This window comes from Bufo gargarizans, chromosome 1 (assembly GCF_014858855.1).
Source record: "Bufo gargarizans isolate SCDJY-AF-19 chromosome 1, ASM1485885v1, whole genome shotgun sequence".
NCBI classification, from domain to species: Eukaryota; Metazoa; Chordata; class Amphibia; order Anura; family Bufonidae; genus Bufo; species Bufo gargarizans.
In genome coordinates, this window is record NC_058080.1 from 244,586,495 (window position 1) to 244,609,369 (window position 22,875).

Genomic DNA, 22,875 nt, shown 5'->3' on the forward strand with positions numbered 1-22,875 from the left:
TGGTGGATGAGGTGCCCTGGATGTTACGGGTATTTTGAGTGCCTGGGGCAAGGTCCCTTTAAGGTTCGTGACGCCAGTGCCTGTGACGGTGGCACACCGGTTTATAGTTGGAATAAGTGAGGTACACAGGTGGTATAGTGAACCAAACGTTGCTTTACTTAACAGTCCAACTTTGTACATACAGATAGTAACACAGTCTTTTAGATCACAGCTTTACAAGCAGGCTTATTTCCACAAGATGGCAGGTATTGATTATGCAAGATACTCAGAGGGTAAATCCACAATGCACTCAGAATCAGGTTGTACCTTTCCTCAGAAATAGTGTACACTGTTCTTTCTAGAACTCCTGTCTGGCTTTCTATCCCAAGGCCCGGATGCCTAAATGGTGGCTTAAATCCTTGGTATATCTATATATCTTCCTCTGGTATTAGATCCTTGCTTTACTTCCTAAAGCATCTGCCCATCAGTGTTACTTATCTTTACTTGTGATATCCTGACTTGTCTGGTGAATGACCGTGGGTTTCTCCCAGGAGGTTCTGTCCTGCTACTGGGGTGACTTCAGAGCTAACTAAGGCTCTCTTGGCTTCAGGCAGGCTAGATCTTCTCACTAGCCTCCTGGTCATAGCTAGCAGCCGGGGCTATCAAGCTGCATGTCAGGAGGAGGCCCTCTAACCTCTGTCTTCTCAGACTCCTGACTCTGCACACCCTCTCCCTGTCTGAACCTGGACATTTATACTAGGGGCTCCCTATCTCCCTCTAGTGTCTGGGATGTCTAACTACACCCAACTAGGCCTGCTATTGCATCATACAGGGGAACATTGCATATAAAAACACATTAGAAAATACATTGAATGCACAATTAAATATACACTACCACTATAATTAAAAGTATCAGGTCTCCTAAGGGAAAGATACGTACAGATATGGCAGATATTGAACAAGAATTTGTCAGTTATTTCGCTACTTTATACAGATCGGATCTAAATGGGCGACATGTTAATAATAAACTATACCTGGATAAAATCAATCTCCCCTCTCTCTCTCAGGAAGATAGAACTGCGCTAGAGATTCCTATCCAACTCTTGGAATTGGAAGAAGCACTGAGATCAACTAGAGGTAATTCTGCCCCTGGGGCTGATGGTCTCCCTTTTGAACTATATCGACGGTATAGTAATGTGCTCTTACCTCACTTACTGCAGTTATTAAAGGTATCCTGGAAGAGGGTCGTTTACCTCAATCAATGTCTGAAGCTTATATCACCTTGGTTTAAAAAAAGGGAAAGAATGAACTGGATATGGGGTCATATAGACCCATCTCCTTACTCAACACTGATTATAAAATTGGTGCAAAAGTGCTTGCTAATAGACTCAAGAGGATAATAGCTAAGATAATCCATCCTGACCAAACGGGATTCATACCAAGGCGTTCAGCCCAGACTAATATTCGTAGAACATTAATGAATATCTATCTGGGAGAGAGAGAAGACCGCTCCATCCTGTCACTAGATGCCGCAAACACCTTTGACAGGGTGGAGTGGGACATTTTATGGGAAGTTATGAATAGGATGAATTTTGGCCCTAACTTTGTTCAGTGGATTAAGTTATTATATAAATCTCCTAAATGTGAATGGCTCCTTATCGGACTCATTTGAACTGCAGCGGGATACTAGACAGGGCTGTCCCTAATCCCCTCTCTTATTTGCTATTTTTCTAGACCCCCTGGCATGTCGACTTAGACAGGATATTCATATTCTTGGTTTTGGAAGCCAGGATTTGCAGGATAAAATCAGTCTTTATGCAGACGATGTTCTTATATATTTAAGGGATGGATATTCAGCCCTGCCTCATGTTATAATGATAATAAACAAATTAGTTTTTTTCTCTGGATATGAAGTGAACTGGCAGAAATCTGCCTTATTACCGCTAAATAGGGTCCCCCGAGTCACAGCGGCCGTTGTTAGATGTCTAATGTTAACTGACTGTCACGAGGGTGTCAAGAGCCACGTCTGACTCCGTTATACCCGGGGTCAGGAAGTCGCATCGGGTGGCTGCGCGCTCTATGTCTAAAGATCACGGTGTTTCTTAGTGTTTGTTTTCTGTGTTTGCCTTGCTATCCTTTTTGTCTCACTCAGGGATCCGTAGCTTCTCCTCCTCAGCTGTTTCTTGTCTGCCACTCCCAAACTCCTTATATTCTCCTCTCACACTTCTCTTGTTGCCAGTTTTAGAGCTTCCTGCCTGGACATCTATGCTGACCCACTGGAGCTGAGAATCTAGTTGTTGTTCCAGAGTGCTACCCTCCGGATCCCTGTTGGGCTTTTGTTGTCTCCTGTTGTTGCCCAACTGGGATTATATGTTTAGTTTGTATTGTCTGTCCTCCCCTTGGTGTTTTCCTTTAGAGCTAGTGGTGCGGACTAGTGTTCCCACCGCCCTGTTCACTATCTAGGGCTCATCCTAGGGAAAGCCAGGGTTTTAGGCACGTGATCGGCATACGGGTGAGGAACCCGTCTAGGGACGTCAGGGCAGCCAGGTGCCAGCCGCAAGGTGAGTCAGGGGTCACCACCTTCCCTCTCACTAGGGCAGGGCCTCCCTCTTTTCCTCCCTCCGTGTCACGTATGTGACAGTTACGCCGATCGTGATATTATAACTGGCCCTTATTTTTTTTTGAGAAAAAAAAAAAATATATATAATTTTTTATTTTTTTCTCTACTTAGAATCCAATATGGATCCTATTGCTGCTTTGGCAAAACAGCTTCAAGGCCTGTCTTTGGAGGTGGCAGGATTGAAGGCGTCTGTCCTCCAACAGCAGCAGCAAATGCAGCAGACCGTAAGCCCAGCGGTTGCTATGGGTAACCAGGTTGTTACAGAACCCAAGGTTGTTCTTCCTGACAGATTTTCTGGGGGAAGGGACAAATTTGTGTTGTTCCGTGAGGCCTGCAAATTATATTTTAAGCTGCGCCCTTACTCCTCAGGTAATGAAGAACAGCGGGTGGGGATTGTTATTTCCCTGCTTCAGGGGGACCCGCAATCCTGGGCGTTCTCGTTACCCCCTGGTTCCCAGGCTCTCCGGTCAGTGGAGGGATTTTTTGGGGCTTTGGGTCTCATATATGATGACCCTGACCGTGTCGCCCTGGCTGAGTCGAAGTTACGGAGACTCCTACAGGGAGATCGGCCAGCAGAGGAATATTGCTCAGAGTTCCGCAGGTGGGCTACGGATACTCAGTGGAACGACCCGGCTCTCAGGAGTCAGTTCTGCTCTGGGTTATCTGAAAGGGTTAAGGATGCGCTGGCGCTGTATGAGACCCCCCTTTCCCTTGATGCTGTTATGTCCCTCTCTATCAGGATAGATAGACGTCTTAGGGAGAGATCGAAAATTCCTGAGCAATCGGTAACCTCTCCCAAGCAGCAGTTAGTCTGTACTGACTTGGATGAGCCTATGCAGCTAGGAGGAACTTCTCGTCAGGTCCGTCCTCCTGAGGTTCGCCGTAGGTGGGGGGCTTGTTTTTTCTGTGGGGGGAAGGGTCATTTCATTAATGTCTGTCCCTCCTTTCCCAAAAACAAAAGACCGTCGGAAAACTACTAACCCCAGGCTGTGCGGAGGATGTCAGCCGGGGGGTATACGTTTCCTCCATACGAACATCTCAATTTGTGTTGCCAGCGGTTATTGTTTTTGGTGTTAAGACGGAGTCTATTTCTTTTTTTCTAGACAGTGGTGCAGGGGTAAATTTGATAGATGCCCATTTTGCCCGCACTATGGGTTTGTCTCTCTGTACGCTGCAGAGACCAATTCCCATATTCGCTATTGACTCTGCTCCTCTGTCTCAGAGAAACCTCACTCACGTTGTCCATAACTTACATCTTCGGGTAGGGGACCACCATAAGGAGCGTCTTTCATGTTACGTTCTGGAGGGCCTTCCCTCTCCTGTGGTATTGGGTCTTCCCTGGTTGGTAGCGCACAATCCAGTGGTGGATTGGCAGGCCAGGGAGATATTAGAGTGGAGTGAGCATTGCAGAGAGAATTGCTTAAATAACAATTGCTTAATCGCCTCCATAGCTTCCCTACCTACATTTATTTCGGACTTTGAGGACGTTTTTTCTGAAAAGGGTTGTCAGAAGCTACCACCTCATCGTCCTTATGATTGCCCGGTTAACCTGATTCCCGGTGCAAAATTACCCAAGTCCAGGTTGTATAATCTTTCGGGTCCCGAGAGACAAGCCATGAAAGATTATATCTCCGAGAGTCTGGCCAAGGGACACATCAGACCCTCTTCTTCACCCGTGGCTGCAGGGTTTTTCTTTGTTAAAAAGAAAGATGGGGGCCTGCGTCCGTGCCTAGATTTCCGTGAGCTAAACCGGATAACCGTCCGAGACCCATACCCTCTTCCTCTCATTCCTGACCTTTTTAATCAGATTGCGGGTGCTAGGTGGTTCTCCAAACTTGATCTTAGGGGGGCCTACAATCTGATTCGTATCAAGGAAGGGGATGAGTGGAAGACAGCTTTTAACACCCCTGAGGGGCATTACGAAAATTTAGTCATGCCTTTCGGTCTGACCAATGCCCCTGCTGTCTTCCAACACTTCGTTAATGATATTTTTAGTCATCTCATCGGCAGGTTTGTAGTCATATACCTAGATGATATCTTAATTTATTCGGCTGATCTGAAAACACATGAAGTACATGTCAGGCAAGTACTGCAGGTCCTACGGACGAATAAATTATATGCGAAAATTGAAAAATGTGTCTTCGCCGTTCAGGAAATACAATTCCTGGGATATCTATTATCTGCTTCAGGTTTCCGTATGGATCCTGGGAAGGTCCAGGCAATTTTAGATTGGGATCTTCCTGAGACCCTTAAAGCTCTACAACGGTTTTTGGGTTTCGCAAATTTCTACAGAAAGTTTATTAAAAATTATTCAGTGATCGTTAAACCCCTTACTGACATGACTAGGAAGGGGACTGATTTTTCTAAATGGTCTGACGCCGCTAAAATTGCATTTTCCTCTCTAAAAGAGAGATTTACCTCGGCACCTGTTCTAATTCAACCTGATGTCTCCCAGCCTTTTATTGTTGAAGTTGATGCGTCGGAGGTGGGAGTGGGGGCTGTATTGTCTCAGGGTCCGTCTCCTGGCAAATGGCGTCCTTGCGCTTTCTTTTCCAAAAAATTATCTGCAGCAGAAAAGAACTATGATATTGGAAATAGGGAACTGTTGGCGATTAAACTGGCGTTTGAAGAGTGGCGTCACTTCTTAGAGGGAGCAATCCACCCCGTCACGGTAATTACGGATCACAAAAACCTTCTGTACCTAGAATCGGCTAAGCGTCTCACCCCTAGACAAGCTAGGTGGTCGCTATTCTTTACCAGATTTAACTTTGTAATCACCTATCGTCCTGGGGCAAAAAATACCAAGGCAGACGCATTGTCTCGTAGTTTCCCTGGAGGGGGTAATGTTAGTGATCCGGTACCTATTTTAAGAGGAGTGGTTGTCTCTGCTGTACACTCTGTTCTAGAGGGAAAGGTGTTAGAGGCCCAGGGGGACGCCCCGGCCTCTTGCCCCTCAGAGAAATTGTTTGTACCGTTAAACCTGCGTCTTGAGTTATTGAAGGAACATCATAATTTGGCACTTGCTGGGCACCCGGGTAGTAAAGCAACCTTGGAGCTATTGTCTCGTCGTTTTTGGTGGCCAAGGTTGCGTCAGGATGTAATAGATTTCATGTCTACTTGTTCTACTTGTGCACGCGCGAAAGTCTCTCATACACGTCCAGCAGGGTCTTTATTGCCACTTTTTATCCCCAATAGACCATGGACACATCTATCAATGGATTTCATCACTGACTTACCTTTGTCTGCGGGTAAAACAGTTATCTTGGTAGTAGTAGACAGGTTTAGCAAAATGGTACACTTTATTGCGCTACCCGCACTTCCTAATGCTAAGACTCTTGCTCAGGTGTTTATCAGTGAAATCGTGAAGCTTCACGGGGTCCCTTCTGTTGTGGTTTCGGATCGGGGAACCCAGTTTATTTCTAAGTTTTGGAAAGCTTTTTGTACCCGTTTAGGGGTACACTTATCCTTTTCCTCAGCTTTCCATCCTCAGTCGAATGGACAGACTGAGCGTACCAACCAAAACCTAGAAACATATTTAAGGTGTTTTGCGTCCGAAAACCAAGAGGTGTGGTCATCATATTTACCGTTAGCCGAGTTTGCCATAAATAATCGCCGTCAGGAATCCACTGGCAAGTCACCATTTCTTGGTGCATACGGTTTTCATCCCCAATTTTGTACTTTCAAAGAGGGGGGTCTTCTGGGGTTCCCGAAGAGGAACGGTTTTCTTCATCTCTTTCATCGGTATGGCAGAAGGTGCAAGCTAACTTGAAAAATATGAGTGGTAAATACAAATGCATGGCCGATAAGAAACGGTCGCCAGGTCCGGACCTAGGAGTGAATGACTATGTGTGGTTGTCTACTAGGAATATTAAGTTGAAGGTTCCCTCTTGGAAACTGGGTCCTAGGTTCATTGGTCCTTATAAAATTGTAGCCGTCATTAACCCTGTGGCTTTTCGCCTGGAGCTACCTCAGACTTTTAAGATCCATAACGTCTTCCATAAGTCGTTGCTCAAGAAGTATGTTCCACCTCTAGAACCATCACCGCTGCCACCTCCTCCTGTTGTTGTGGATGGTAATCTGGAGTTTCAAATATCCAGAATTGTTGATTCTCGTCGGGTCCGCCGCTCTCTTCAGTATCTGGTGCATTGGAGGGGTTACGGTCCCGAGGAAAGAATGTGGGTTCCAGCGTCAGAGGTAAACGCCAACAGGTTGATTCAGGCTTTCCATGTCTCTCATCCGGAGAGACCTGGTCCTGAGTGTCCGGAGGCCCCTCGTGAAAGGGGGGGTACTGTCACGAGGGTGTCAAGAGCCACGTCTGACTCCGTTATACCCGGGGTCAGGAAGTCGCAGCGGGTGGCTGCGCGCTCTATGTCTAAAGATCACGGTGTTTCTTAGTGTTTGTTTTCTGTGTTTGCCTTGCTATCCTTTTTGTCTCACTCAGGGATCCGTAGCTTCTCCTCCTCAGCTGTTTCTTGTCTGCCACTCCCAAACTCCTTATATTCTCCTCTCACACTTCTCTTGTTGCCAGTTTTAGAGCTTCCTGCCTGGACATCTATGCTGACCCACTGGAGCTGAGAATCTGGTTGTTGTTCCAGAGTGCTACCCTCCGGATCCCTGTTGGGCTTTTGTTGTCTCCTGTTGTTGCCCACCTGGGATTATATGTTTAGTTTGTATTGTCTGTCCTCCCCTTGGTGTTTTCCTTTAGAGCTAGTGGTGCGGACTAGTGTTCCCACCGCCCTGTTCACTATCTAGGGCTCATCCTAGGGAAAGCCAGGGTTTTAGGCACGTGATCGGCGTACGGGTGAGGAACCCGTCTAGGGACGTCAGGGCAGCCAGGTGCCAGCCGCAAGGTGAGTCAGGGGTCACCACCTTCCCTCTCACTAGGGCAGGGCCTCCCTCTTTTCCTCCCTCCGTGTCACGTATGTGACAGTTACGCCGATCGTGATACTGACTCACTGGAATATCTGGGGGTTCGGATTGGTCCCTTGGTGAGAGATTTTACTAAATTGAATAGCATTCCACTAATAGACAAAATAAAAAATAAAGTACGTGTATGGCAAAAGTTAACGATGGGTCAGGCAGATAGGATTGCTTTAATTAAAATGGTGCTTCTCCCACAAATGTTATACCAACTGGCTCCTTGCCCAATATGGATTGAAGATGCGCATTTTAAAGTTCTGGAGAGATTGCTTAATGAACTAATCTGGGGCAGAAAAAGAGTACTTATTAAACAGAAACATTTATGGTTAGCAGAGGAGAACAGGGGTTTATCCCTCCCCTATTTGCGGGGCTACTACCTGGCTTCTCAAATACAATGGTATCTTTCTGCTCCCTTTAATATATACCCCCAACTTATCAGAGATTATAAAGGATTGCAGCGGGATATATTTAGTATTCTAGAAACTGGATATATGGGAGAAAGGGGGAAAATGTTTTATATCACACTCTATGCAGCTTGTCTGGAACTCACTTAAAGTATAACTGTCATATTTTTTTTTTTGGAGTATGGAATTGTGGTGATTAATATCTCCTTGGTGGCCCTATTTCAACTTTTCACTGTGTATTCAATTACCCCTTAATTCCACAGTTTTGTTCCCTGTACTGCCTACTTTTACCTGTGCTTAAAATAAGGTTGCTAGGCATGGTCCGTCTATGTGTTGAAGGACGGAGGACGAAGAAGCACGCAGCCTGCAAGGTCATATTACTGACAGCCAGGGACTGTAAGTAAATGATTAAAGCCAAGTCCTCCCCAGCAGCTGATAACAGTGCCTGGGCTGTGTGCACTTCTCCCTGTCCCTACGCTTGGCAGACACTCCCTCACTCAGCAGAGCTGGAGAATGCAGAGTTGGAGCAGCGCAGACCAGGGAAGGGAGATCTGCTGTCTGCTCAGTGTATAAATGAAAGCAACATGTGGTAAGAGGACCCCTTTGTGCTGCAGGAAATTAACCCTTTAGGGGGGAGGGCTCTGGTTACTGACACTTTTGGGGGGCTATTGTTACTGGCTAGTGAGGGCCGGCGGGATTAGCCTCAGGGTGAGGGCAGTGGCGGCCATCTTAACTGAATAGTGAGATTGCAGTTTTATGCAGACTGGTTGCTAAGGGCTGAATCTTATTAAATATGGGGTAAGTCAGTCTAATAGTAACTGATTCTGGAATATCATGTTATGAGTAACTACATATATGAAAATTTTTATTAGGGTCTAAGTGTGACAGTTATCCTTTAAAGTAATTTTGGGAATCACTCATGCATTTAATTTTACCCCGTGCATAATGTGCACTTCAGTGAACTAAATAAGATTGATGATATTGAATTTTGGGAAAGGAAGGGGATAATTAGGGTTGAGCAAATGATACACAATGGTGACATCAGGAGTGAATATATTTGGGCATATAGATGTTAATATGTTAGATAAGTATAAATATTTGCAGGTTAAACATGCTCTTATGTGCACTAAAGATAAAGAGGTTTTCCCGATCAAATCACATGACTTTATAGATTGGTGTTTTAATTCATATCAGAATAGTATGTCTATTTCACTAATTTATAGTAAATTGAGAGTGGAAATGGGTAAAATGAATAAGTTTAGAAGTGAAGTGAAATGGGTTCAAGAAATAGGGAATAATAAAACATTAAAATGGGATGCAATATATAGAAATATTGGGAAACTCTCTATATCTGGGAATCATAGGTTAATTCAGTTTAGGATTCTACACCGTTTATATTATACACCCTTCTCTCTTTTCCGGTTCTATAATAATGTCTCAGATAGATGTCGTAGATGCCAGGCTCAACGAGCGGATTTTATACATCTTTTCTGGTTATGTCCGGTGATTCAGGGTTTCTGGACCAATGTCTTTTCTGAGCTTTGTAGATGCTCCTCACTTAATTATGACGCAGATATAACTACTGCTGTTTTAGGTGCCCCCCTACTTGATGGGCAGGGACGAGAAAATATGCTTTGGATGAAGTTGCTGATGCAGGCCAGGGTTGTAATTGCCAGGAACTGGGGCTCAAATAACCCTTTGGCTGTATCTTTATGGCACCAACTGGTTGATAAAGTGAAGAAATACGAGAAACTCGCTATTCATAATAAGAGTCAGAGAATTAGATGGGATAGAACTTGGTCAGCATGTCCATAAGGTCCTGTTCACCTTGGATGTGCTCTGAGACAATAAGGGCGGGTGGTGGGGTGGGTGAGTAGGATTAAATAGTATTTATTTTTATTTTTTATATGAATGTATATTCATGATGGATAAGTTGAGTAAATTTGTGGATATTTATTGTATTTGTATACCATCATGTTATCTAAATTGTTATGTTTTGGATATAAAATAAAGTTAATTAGCAAACGTTCTTCATCTGTAATGTCTATCCCTACAGGTGCCTGTTGATTGACAGAGCTGGACATATCACCAGCTGTCGCAATCTGGCTTTTGCGCCACTGCTCCAAGTAGCATGGAAGGTGTGGAGCAGGCATCCTCAAACTGCGGCCCTCCAGCTGTTGCAAAATTATAACTCCCAGCATGCCCGAACAGCCTACAGGTATCAGCCTACAGCAGGGCATTGTGGGAGTTGTAGTTTTACAACAGCTGGAGGGCCGCAGTTTGAGGATGCCTGGTGTAGAGGCTCTGTTCCACTACTAGAACAACAACTGTTCATTTGCTGCTACCCAAAGAGGTGAAGAATTTTTGCTAATCAGATTAATCGATTCATTAATCGCATAAAGATTAGGTTCTGTAGTATTAGTGAGTGAACCTGTATGTTATTTTGAACCTTATGCATATTTTGAGCACATGCCTACTATTTTATTATACCTTATTGAGGACCTTTAAAATTGGATACATCCAAAGATACCGTAGCTGCATGATTCGGTTAGAATTTTCAAACACATATGATTCATATCTGGTCCAATATTTCAGCATCACCTTCAATTCGTGTATAAATCAAGTCTATCTGAATGTCTTTGCCTAAAAAAGTTTATTTTTCTCTTTCTACCTTTTTCTTTCCTTCTCCCTCTTTCTCTCCCTCTCCTTGATTTTCTTGAATAGAATCACCTAAAATTCAGACTCAAATTTCAAGTTTTTAGAATCATTTAGCTCATCTCTACTTAATAGTCAGTCATCAAACATGAGACGTTGCATGGCTTTTATGCCTTATTCACACAGTGTTCGGTCAGTGATTTTCATCATTGGTTGCCAGCCAAAACCAGGAACAGGTCTGAACACAGAATAGGTGTAGAGCTTCCCATTATACCTGATCTGTGTAGTCTCCACTCTTTGAAATCATTTACCAACTTATCATTGTCCTATCACCTCTACACAAATAAACAAAATTATTCTACAACTACATGTAAGTCTATAAATGCTGCTTTCAGGCATGCGTCCTAGGCACTTAGCCATGTAGAAGGGGAGGGAATGGGAGGTGTAATGTGGATCTTTTAGTAAATGAAAAGTGTGAAAATGATTCACATTATTCTCAGGAAAGGTTTGTGGAAGGAAGTGTAATATGGCTACTGCTGGAAAAGTAAGTCGGAGTACTTATGTGTTTAGATTTTCCTAATTTATAAGTTATGACAAGACACTAACTGCTCGCCTTTATATATTTGTATCTATGTTTTTTCAATTCATACATAAAGTGAAATTATTTTTACGTTACATTGCTCAATGTTTTACATGTAAAATGTTCTTGGTTAATACACTTGCTTCTCTAAGTCTACGTCCAGTTAAATGTATTGCATGGATTTGCAAAACTAAACAGCACTTTTCCCATTAGCAGTCACTACAGAAGACTAGGACTTTGCCATTTCTGCAAATTCTGGAAAAAACGGACAACAGAACATGTTATGCATTTCTATTAAATGCTTTGTAGATAACATTGTGAAATTGTAACCAGGGATTTAAGAAGTCATGCTGTTCAGCAGAGGGTTTGAACCCCAGCCAAAGATTTCTTTTTCTCAAAATTTCAAAAACAGATAATTTGCTATTTATGGTATGGCTACATGACTACAATGTCACTTGACAATAAGTCATGCGATAAAAAGTGTACAACCTCGTACACTACTATATGTGTCGTGCAGCATTTTTTGTAATATCAGTCTATGGTGTGGTGCTGCAACGTTTGACATGCTGCCACTGAGACGCAACAGTATAAAAAAAATTGTACTTGGATTTTTGTGAAAGATTCAGATTGCAGTCACAACGTCACATGTGACAGTGTGACACCATAGACTATTATTGCGCAACATTACTGTGACAAATAATTGTGTGATAAATGTCGTTGTGTAACCCTGGCCCTAACCATTACAGCTGATCTTTGGATTGTAAGTGTGTGGAGCTTTCAACTCATGGAACCGATCTAGGAACATATCACAATTGAGAATATGTATTCTTTAAAAACATTTCTTACATATACAGCTCCTATGCACAACTATGTGTCTCCTTGGTGTCAGATTATAAACAATCCCAGTGTGAGGTTTTATCCTTCAGCCATACATTACTTCATTCTGCCTCCCTACTTCATATGTTAGAAAAAGAGTTTTTAAGATTGTACATGAGAAAGATGGAGCGTCATGTCTGTGTTTAAAATACCCATATATTTCACAATCCAGCTCAAACACTGTAGGCATTACCAAGTTCTTCTTTCAGACTTTAATTATTTTTTATCCCAGAATTGTAGCTAGGATTTCCTCCCTAGTTCCTACAGGGCAGATTTACTTAGATACACTAACCTACACTAATCAAATACCCTAGCCAAGGCAAAATTTCCTTGAGTTTAGGCCTTATGAATCTTTTTAAAATGTAAAGGCTATGTACACATTCAGAGGCAATTTTTGTTTACTATTGCATTTTACTAATTTTTGGCTAGAAATCATATTTTCAATTAGTCTTTATTAAAAATATTGAGCCATTCTGTCCCAGAGGGTTAACTGTTTCTCTAACTGTGTGACTAGTACTTACACTTTGTGCCGGTCATCCAATAACCCTCTTCTCTAAACTACTAAGAGGTCATAACCACTTATTTAGGCCACATTCTTATCAGTAAAATAAGAACTGAGCTATAATCAGTGTTTAAAGAATTCACAGTTCTGACAAATTCCCGTCAGGGGATCCAAATAATAATAGTGGTGAAAAGCAATCTAATTATTCACAGACCGCCACCATTAAGACTTTTCCTTTATTAGATACATTAAACCATACCATAAATTGCCTTGTAAAATAGGGGTCAGAGTATAGAGAAGAGGGAAAGAAATCTGAACCCTGATGTTTTCCTAATCTTTATACCCTGCCTACAAACGTAATGGCCGCCCGATAGAGGCGATCCTGTATCAGGAGCCTCCTATATACCCTAAGAATGCCCTGACATCAGGATAGAACCCACCACCGTTTATACAGGTGAATATGTGATTATTAAAATTATAAATAAAAAAACTGGTGAATATGTGATAAAAAAAAAAAACGGACCCGAACTATCTAGGAGACACTCGTTCCACCGGCTTCGGAGGCTCCTCTACCTGTTTTCCTTCCACTCTGTTACAGGACAATGCCGTGGACTGAGCTGAGTAAAATGTTTGGGGCACGCAAGAACCATGTTATTTAGGATGTACCCCTCTGTATTGAATATCTATTGGGGATCATGTACAACTATCTACAGTTAATTGGAGGGCTATTACCAATACTGGTGATGTGATTATGGCCTACATTAAGCATCTATAGGTGTCAATTTGTATATGATAAGGGCTTAAGAGGTATGGTGTGAGTAGGTTAAGGTTAATATATTGGTACGCCTATTTAGCATTGATCCATGTAAAATCATAATAGTCCCCTGATGAGCCATTAGAGATGTTGAAGGTGAAACGCGTTGAGACTACATCACATGAGGTTAATTGTTGACATCTAAGGTAACCACCTGGGACAGACTAAACTATTGACTAAGTGGATCAATTTTCATTCTGTGTGTCTTTACGCTCTCTGACATATAGATTTTTTTGGGTATTGGCAAATTGTGGGACTTTGTCTCCTTTTTTAATATTTTTTGTAATCACATATTCACCTAATTAAGCAGTGTTGGGTTCTATCCTGATGTCAGGGCCCCCCCCTGTAAGGCTGGCTCCATTCAGAGGTCCGTATGTGTTTTTCGGATCCTCAAAACACATACGGATGCCTGAATGGAGCCTTACAGGGGGGTGATCACCCCATATAGACTCCCTGATCACCCCCATGTCATTGATCACCCCCCTGTAAAGCTGGCTCTATTCAGAAGTCCATATGTGTTTTGCAGATCCACGTATCCATGGATGGGATCCGCAAAACACATACGGACGTCTGAATGGAGCCTTACAGGGGGGTGATCAATGACAGGGGGGTGATCACCCGATATAGACTCCCTGATCACCCCCCCTGTCATTAATAACCCCCCTGTAAGGCTCCATTCAGAGGTCCGTATGTGTTTTGCGGATCCACGGATTGGATCCGCAAAACACATACGGACGTCTGAATGGAGCCTTACAGGGGGGTGATCAATGACAGGGGGGTGATCAGGGGGTCTATATGGGGTGATCACCCCCCTGTAAGGCTCCATTCAGATGTCCGTATGTGTTTTGCAGATCCGATCCGTGGGTCCGCAAAACACATACGGACCTCTGAATGGAGCCTTACAGGGGGGTGATCAATGACAGGGGGGTTATCAATGACAGGGTGGTGATCACTCCATATAGACTCCCTGATCACCCCCCTGTCATTGATCACCCCCATAAGGCTCCATTCAGACATTTTTTTGGCACAAGTTAGCCGAAAATGTTGTTTTTTTTTTGTATTTTCTTACAAAGTCTCAAATTCCACTAACTTGTGACAAAAATAAATAAAAAATCTCACATAAACTCACCATACCCCTCACGGAATCCAAATGCGTAAAATTTTTTAGACACTTATATTCCAGACTTCTTCTCACTCTTTAGGGCCCCTAAAATGCCAGGGCAGTATAAATACCCCACATGTGACCCCATTTTGGAAAGAAGACACCCCAAGGTATTTTGTGAGGGGCATGGCGAGTTCATGTAAAATTTTATTTTTTGTCACAAGTTAGCGGAAAGGGAGACTTTGTGAAAAAAAACAAAAAAATATCAATTTGCGCTAACTTGTGCCAAAAAAAAAAAACTTCTATGAACTCGCCATGCCCCTCACGGAATACCTTGGGGTGTCTTCTTTCCAAAATGGGGTCACATGTCGGGTATTTATACTGCCCTGGCATTTTAGGGGCCCTAAAGTGTGAGAAGTAGTCTGGAATCCAAATGCCCTCCTAAAAGATACTCATTGGAATTTGGGCCCCTTTGCGCACCTAGGCTGCAAAAAAGTGTCACACATGTGGTATCGCCGTACTCAGGAGAAGTTGGGCAATGTGTTTTGGGGTGTATTTTTACATATACCCATGCTGGGTGAGAGAAATATCTCTCTATAATGACAACTTTACATAAAAAAATGGGAAAAGTTTACTTTTAGAGAGATATTTCTCTCATCCAGCATGGGTATATGTAAAAATACACCCCAAAACACATTGCCCTACCTCTCCTGAGTACGGCGATACTACATGTGTGACACTTTTTTGCAGCCTAGGTGGGCAAAGGGGCCCAAATTCCAATGAGTACTTTTAGGATTTTACAGGGCATTTTTTACACATTTGGATTCCAGACTACTTCTCACGCATTAGGGCCCCTAAAATGCCAAGGCAGTATAACTACCCCACAAGTGACCCCATTTTAGAAAGAAGACACCCCAAGGTATTTCGTGATGGGCATAGTGGGCATAGTGAGTTCATGGAAGTTTTTATTTTTTGTCACAAGTTAGTGGAATATGAGACTTTGTAAGGAAAAAATAAATTAATCATCATTTTCCGCTAACTTGTGACAAAAATAAAAAGTTCTATGAACTCACTATGCCCATCAGTGAATACCTTAGGGTGTCTACTTTCCGAAATGGGGTCATTTGTGGGGGTTTTCTACTGTCTGGGCATTGTAGAACCTCAGGAAACATGACAGGTGCTCAGAAAGTCAGAGCTGCTTCAAAATGCGGAAATTCTAATTTTTGTACCATAGTTTTACCCAAACCCTTTTTTTTTTTTACCCAAACTTTTTTTTTATCAAAGACATGTAGAACAATAAATTTAGAGAAAAATGTATATAGAAATCTTTTTTTTTTATTTACAACTGAAAGTGAAAAAATGACATTTTTTGCAAAAATTTAGGTAAATTTCGATTAATAACAAAAAAAGTTAAAATGTCAGCAGCAATGAAATACCACCAAATGAAAGCTCTATTAATGAGAAGAAAAGGAGGTAAAATTCATTTGGGTGGTAAGTTGTATGACCGAAAGAACTGTATGTATTTAAAAAAAATATATGTTTTCAACATTTGGGAGAAATACCAAAAGTAGAGACTGACTAAAGAGTGTAAATCTGTACTGTAACACATTAATCTGGTGCCACCTGCCGACAACTTATTGAACAGTAATTTCTTTATTATGGGCAAATAATAAAAAATATCTCAATATATACAGTATATTTACTATGGAAAATGATATTTCAGAGATCCGCTCACTCCTACTCCCTCAAGGCAGGTGCACCCCTCAAAATTGAAGAGAAATCCTTCTGCTTCTTCTTTATAGTGCACTTTTGTCCATGGAGAATAGGGTATTTTTCCAAATGTTCACCACAATGTTCACCACTGGTGAACATTTGGAAAAATACCCTATTCTCCATGGACAAAAGTGCACTATAAAGAAGAAGCAGAAGGATTTCTCTACCTTAGAAAGACCTCAAAACACGTCATCAACCTGTGCCTGAAGTTCGTGACTCTCATATTGAGTCAGCCCTCGGAAGCAACTGCGGAACACACGTGGGACGCGACGAACTCCACAGCCGGGACGCCGGCACTTAACACGGAGTAAAAGTCGATTTACTAGTTCCAGCAAACGTGAGAGCCAGGCAAAGGTAAGCCCACGTAGTGGGTAAAAATTTCTGAGGCAATACATCAAGCTAATAAGACTGAGAAATTAATGCGCCCAGCTATGCACTAAGAATATTTCCAGCCATTTAACAGAGTTGAATGAATCACAACATTGTTCTGCTGACATCGCAGAGACTGGATACATTCTATAAGAACTATTAGCTGGATAGGAGAAGTCACCTCCTTGGAGCATTTCATACATATTATACTAAGCCAGAACAAATTGTGGCAATCCAGTACTCATGTGTGTTTTCCAATTGGATATGGGACTGAACTATATTGTTTAATGCGCTTTTAGTGAAGTGGTGATACATATCTTCTTATTTGAAATGTATTCATAGAAGTTATATTGCCTATTAAGCGAAGGCTGCTTATACAATATATCCTCCCCCCTCTCATTTTATTGGGGATCATTACAGTGAGGATTCTTGGATTTGTGACCTCTGTCCAAACGGCATCCATTTTTTCATATATATCTGACCACTATATTTTATTGCTGTTTTGTATTTTATGGTTGTTTTATTTGATATTTTAATAAATTTGTCCCATATTTTCCGTATATGAGTGCCCATTCACATTTTCTCTTTATATATTTACTAGTTACAATTTAAGCTCATCATATTTGTGGTGTCCAGTGTACACCCCAGGAAAATCTTCCTATTCATGCCCAAAATTGCTCATTCACTTTTAATGCATGGTCATACAATATATTATTAGGTGTGTGAACTCTACAGGAATGCATCAGACTAATATAAATCTATTACCATATTTGCCATATTGGCCATGAACATTTCCTGGTATATAGACCATTAGAAAAATGGCTCAAAATAGAGCTAATTGTGTGTACCGGATAAAAAAAAAACAAAAAAAAAACTGTAGACTGGCAGTAATGTTTTTAGTTTTCCACTTATTTGTTCTTGCACAAAATATATGATTTATCTTACAACTCTAAATTATACTGAAAATGGGGTGACCAATGTGAATAAAAAGGGGAAGTGGATACTATTCTCAACTTCTGCAGCTGAAGAAGTTCAGTCTTATTATTATTTCACATTCAGGTAATCAAATGTAAAGCTGCGGTGTGCTGGGCACCTAATCAACCGCTCAGCATAGAAGAGATTGAAGTTGCACCACCAAAGGCTCATGAAGTTCGCATAAAGGTGATATTTCTACTTGAAAACAACTTTATTTTATTTATAAGATTTATTTTAACAATTTAGTTAAAAGATATTCCAAATCTGTAAGGAATGTGCAGAGGTTCTAATATTGCAATATCAGCAAAGAATGTTCTAAGTATAGCCTTAGGGCACATGCACACAAAATTTTTGGTCCGCAACCAATCTGCATTTTTTTAATTAAATAGGGCTGTAAAAGATGTGGACAGCACTCAGTGTGCTATCTGCTTCCACACATCCGTTCTGTGCCGTCTGCAAAATTATAGAACATGTCCTATTCTTGTCTGCATTATAGACAAGGATAGCACTGTTTATTAGGGCCAGTCGTACCGTAAAATGAGAAATGCACACAAACGATATGCATGCAATTTGCAAAGCGCAAAACAGCCAAAGGTCTTGTGCATGAGCCCCTAAAGTGGTTGTGCAGGCCATACATGTTAATGACCTATCATCAGAATAGGTCATCAATATCTGATCAGCGGGGTCCGACACCCAGCACCCCCCATGATCACCTGTTTAAAGAGGAGACGGCACTCAATGCGAGCACTGCTTCCTCTTCATTATTCTAAGCATCATCTCCCTTGTAGTGGCGTCATAGTGTAATTACAAGTACTCACTCCATTTAGGTGAATAGCTGATAGCATATTGCTAGTATATACCGTCATTTTATGTTTTGGTGGATTCCAACCTCAGTGTTATAATGGTAGCTCATGTCTGTCACTGCCCCACTATTTCGATTTGCCACAAATCAGAATTACCTAGCGATTCATGGTAACAAATAATTTTTTCCTGAAATGGTGATAAAAAACTAAAACAAAAAACACACTCACCTCATCCATTTGAGTGTGAAGAGGCTGTCGTGGCCATCTTCATTGAAGAAAATGCACCAATTCTCACATCACACGTCATTACGGGGAAGAATTGGCACGTTTTGCCCAGGATGGCCTCTCCTCGACCAAATGAATGAGGTGAGTGTATATATTTTTTATATAGTTTTAACCCCTGATTAACCCCTCTGATTGCTGAATGTGACTCTCAGATGCCACAATCAGCATTAAAGGTGGCAACAGAGGGTTTAAATGCCAAGAGGTGGCACAATCGCCGTTCCTAGACATTGCACCTGCTCCATACAATGGAATATGATTTGTTACAAAGTAATTCGGAACAGATCCAATTTCTTGAGGAAGTTTGGCAAAGAAGCCAAATAAAATTTTTGAAAACTTTGCTCATCTGTAATCACCAGGATAATGTCCTTAGGATTAGACCAAACGCAAACGGTTAGTTGGTATAGTGGGTCAATAACTCCATACCCACTTCCCGTTACATTTTGATTTGGTGGGATTCAAAGAGGTCAGTCACCCACTCCCCCTCGATTATAAAGGTATTGCATGTTCTTGGGCTATGCTATCACTTTAGCAGATGGGTATACCACTTTATAGGGGTACAAAATTTTGGAAAAAAAAGTATGCTTTCTTCCTCAATCAGCACTTCACCTGTACCAGGAGCTTCACTTATAGATAGGCCTTTGCTGAAAATTTAGATTACATGTGAATTTTGATGTGGATTTTGTTGCAGATTTCATTCTTTGCATTGCAACATATCCACAATGTGTGGATGTACCCTTAGGGTGTTATTACACATTGCACAAGTGATTGTAACACCAAGTGGTTTATCTTTTACCTGTACTGCACCCGTGCTTCATGTGAAACCACATCAAGGAGAAGCATGACAATTAGTGGTGATCCACTCGTGGTTAAAATGTAAAATCTTTTGTGTTCCTACAGATTGTGGCAACTGGAATTTGTCGTACAGATGATCATATTTTAAAAGGGGAACTAAGTGGCATAAAATACCCTCTCATACCTGGCCATGAAGGTGCTGGGATTGTAGAGAGTGTTGGTGAAGGAGTAACAGATCTGAAACCTGGTAAGGTTTATAATAAAAAGAAATATAAGCATAATGGTAAAAAGTTGATATGGTTTGTCAAGGAAAGCTTTAAAAAAAAGTACACCTTTATGACAGATTTATATTATTGCTTAAAGTTACAGTAATTAAATCTTTGATTAAAGATTTTGTTTATTAGTAGATGGTTTGGGAGCACTGTGCTATACCCTATACAGAGATGTGGATATCACTGCAGGGGAGCCACTAGGCCAATACCTCGTGAAATGCCCACATGGGTCAGAGAAACAAATGCAATGCATTGAGGGATCAGGCTATACTTAAATTCTTTAACAGGCAGAGTTCAGGGCAGGCAAAGTTCATGTGAATCTGTGAAACTATTCCATGAAGGGCAGGAAGCAAAGGCTCAATATGATAAACATGCACAGGTCAGGTAAGGCAGCAGAAGGTCAGAATCGGTAAACAAGCAGAGGTAGTTACACAGGGAGATGAACAGAATAGGAAATTTTCACAGTTAACTAGCAAACTAGACCTTGCCAAGTTAACTAACAAACCCTATCAACAGACCTGAAAGGCCTGGCAGGAAAGCTCAGGCCACAGCTTGCAGCAGTGAGAAACATGGGAGATGCTGGTGGTTGGATCAGCTACTGGTGGGTAGAGAAGGGAAAGTGAGCCTGGATCGTGGGGACTTTAAAGGGACCAGATGTGTTAGTAAGTTGTGGCCTATGCCCACTTGGTGGAGCAGGACAGCGGCAGGCACATTAAATATGTGTTGTCTAAAGGGCACTTTTCCTCATTATGGAGAACACTTAGTATTCTGATTATATAATTATACTCGCTTCTGCACACCAAGTGGGTAAACAGTAAAGAGAACACAGCAGCAATTTTCATTATTTCCACACAGCAGATTGGCAGAGATGCCTTCCTTCCTTTTCAACATGCTTATGTAGCAAAGCTGGAAAAATACCTTATTCAGTCTCAATTCTGCAACTAGTTCTTTCAGGACAAAAGCGCTTTAGAAAAGCAGATGAGAACAACATTTCTATTTGCAAAGCCTTAGGGGGAACCTCTGGGTGGGTACTATTTCTATTTTGGAGTCCAGTTGATATACAAGATATCTGTTGTAGGCTAGACAATGCTCCTCTGGGTTTCTGGATAAACTATATGCAAATTATCATGTCTAACATCTGCCAGCATCAGATAGGTTTAGGGAAGCTAAATTGAATATGTTTTCCAGGCATACTATATGTTTGCCTGGCATACTATACTGTGTGCACATACTCGGCATACTGGGGGCATCGCCTGGCATACAATACTACGCATATGCACTAATGGTTCTCCATAAAGAGAAAGAGTACCCTTTAGACAATGCATATATTGTTGAGAAAAACACTTTTGTACACTAGTCTCTGTCTCTCTCTCTCTCTCTCTCTCCCTGTCTCTCTCCCTGTCTCTCTCTCTCACCCTGTCTCTCTCTCACCTTCCCAAAGCCATAATTATTTTATTTTTTTGTTCACAATCTCTGAATAAGAGCTTGTTTTTTTTGGCAAAACATGCTGTACTTTCTAATAGTACTAGAAGTTTATTACTAAATCAGATTCCACCTTTAATTTTCCTAAGGAGCTCATAAAAATAAAAGATACAATCTCATTGGTTGCTATGGACAACTAAGCCAGTTTTATTTTACATCAGTTTTGGAAAAAAAAATCATTTTGTGTACTAAACTGTAAATGTAAGGGGCTGTGCCAAGTTTAGAAGTTATCCATTACCCACAGAATAGGGGACAACTATTTGCTGGGGGTCCGACGCCTAGAACCCATACTGATCCTGATAAGAGGCATCTGATGAAGAGGTAGGTGGAGCATATGACTTTTCGCTCCATTCATTCTCTATGAAAGCATCACTCTCAGGATTGATGGGGGACTCCTTTAACAATATATAGTAGTCATTCTTCTATCCCCTTTCTTACAGGAGACAAAGTCATCCCATTGTTTATGACTCAGTGTGGAAAATGCAAATGTTGTGTAAGTTCTGACACAAATCTTTGCAGCAAAAATGAGTGTTTACTTCAGAATATATTAAATATTTTTAATATGGTTATTCTCATAATATATGTACAGTATGTCATATATATATCTTTGTGTGAGGAAGTTATGTGGTTATTATGACGTTAGCATAGTTTTGTAGTTATTGCCAGTGGCATAGCCATAGGGGTTGCAGAGCTAACAATTGACACCAGGACCTGGTGCCTGATAGAGTTCAGAGGTGTAGGAGCATAAAAGGGGCATTTTGGTTGTTTGAAGTTATCCCATAGCCACAGAGCCATTACATCGCATCAATATCTACCGTAATTTGGAGATTACCAATGGTATAAATTAAAGAATTCCTATGGGAATTCCTTTAGAAATGAATGGAGCGCTAAATGCATGTTCATCAGGCCTTTCCGTTCATCTTAGGGGGCTGCAGGGGTTGCGGGGCCCCCATTTGGATCCCCATCAATCTACAGTAATAGGGGATGAGAGGGCAGGCAAAAAAAAAGACCTGCTTGTGATATAAACTCCTATAATACTAAATCTGCATGTTGGTCATGTGGATAACCCTGAGCCTAATAATTTAACCACGTTGAGGGAAAGCCGCCAGAACCAACACTATATATATACAGTTGCAAGAAAAAGTATGTGAACCCTTTGGAATGATATGGATTTCTGCACAAATTGGTCATAAAATGTGATCTGATCTTCATCTAAGTCACAACAATAGACAATCACAGTCTGCTTAAAATAATAACACACAAAGAATTGAATGTTACCATGTTTTTATTGAACACACCATGTAAACATTCACAGTGCAGGTCGAAAAAGTATGTGAACCCTTGGATTTAAAGGGCTTCTGTCACCCCACAACAGTCATTTTTTTGGGGGGCTAGTTACATTCATTATAGTGCGATATATGAGAATATAATGTTGTCACTTACTTTCATGCGGCCGTTTCTTGAGAAAACGAAGTTTTATAATATGCAAATCCGGTCTCTACCAGCAAGTAGGGCGTCTACTTGCTGGTAGCCGCCGCAGAAAACCGCCCCCTCGTCGTGTTGATTGACAGGGCCAGCCGCGATCTCCTCCTCCGGCCGGCCCTGTCAGTATTTCAAAAATCGCGCGCCTCTGTTCATTCGGCGCAGGCGCTCTGAGATGAGGAGGCTCGTC

At 41.7% G+C, this 22,875-nt stretch overlaps 1 protein-coding gene across 2 annotated transcripts in view; it reads left to right on the forward strand.

The window, feature by feature from the left end:
* Positions 1-11,092: 11,092 nt before the first annotated feature.
* LOC122924622 (alcohol dehydrogenase 1-like) overlaps positions 11,093-22,875 on the forward strand; it is a 75,262-nt gene continuing 63,479 nt past the window's right edge. The window contains exons 1-4 of one of the 2 annotated variants that reach the window (XM_044275912.1): positions 11,093-11,122; positions 17,654-17,755; positions 19,555-19,696; positions 21,644-21,731. In XM_044275912.1, the coding sequence (XP_044131847.1) occupies positions 11,105-11,122; positions 17,654-17,755; positions 19,555-19,696; positions 21,644-21,731 (350 nt within the window). In that variant the 5' untranslated portion in view covers positions 11,093-11,104. The remainder of the gene's footprint in view (positions 11,123-17,653; positions 17,756-19,554; positions 19,697-21,643; positions 21,732-22,875) is intronic. The other variant, XM_044275903.1, reaches the window with a different exon arrangement.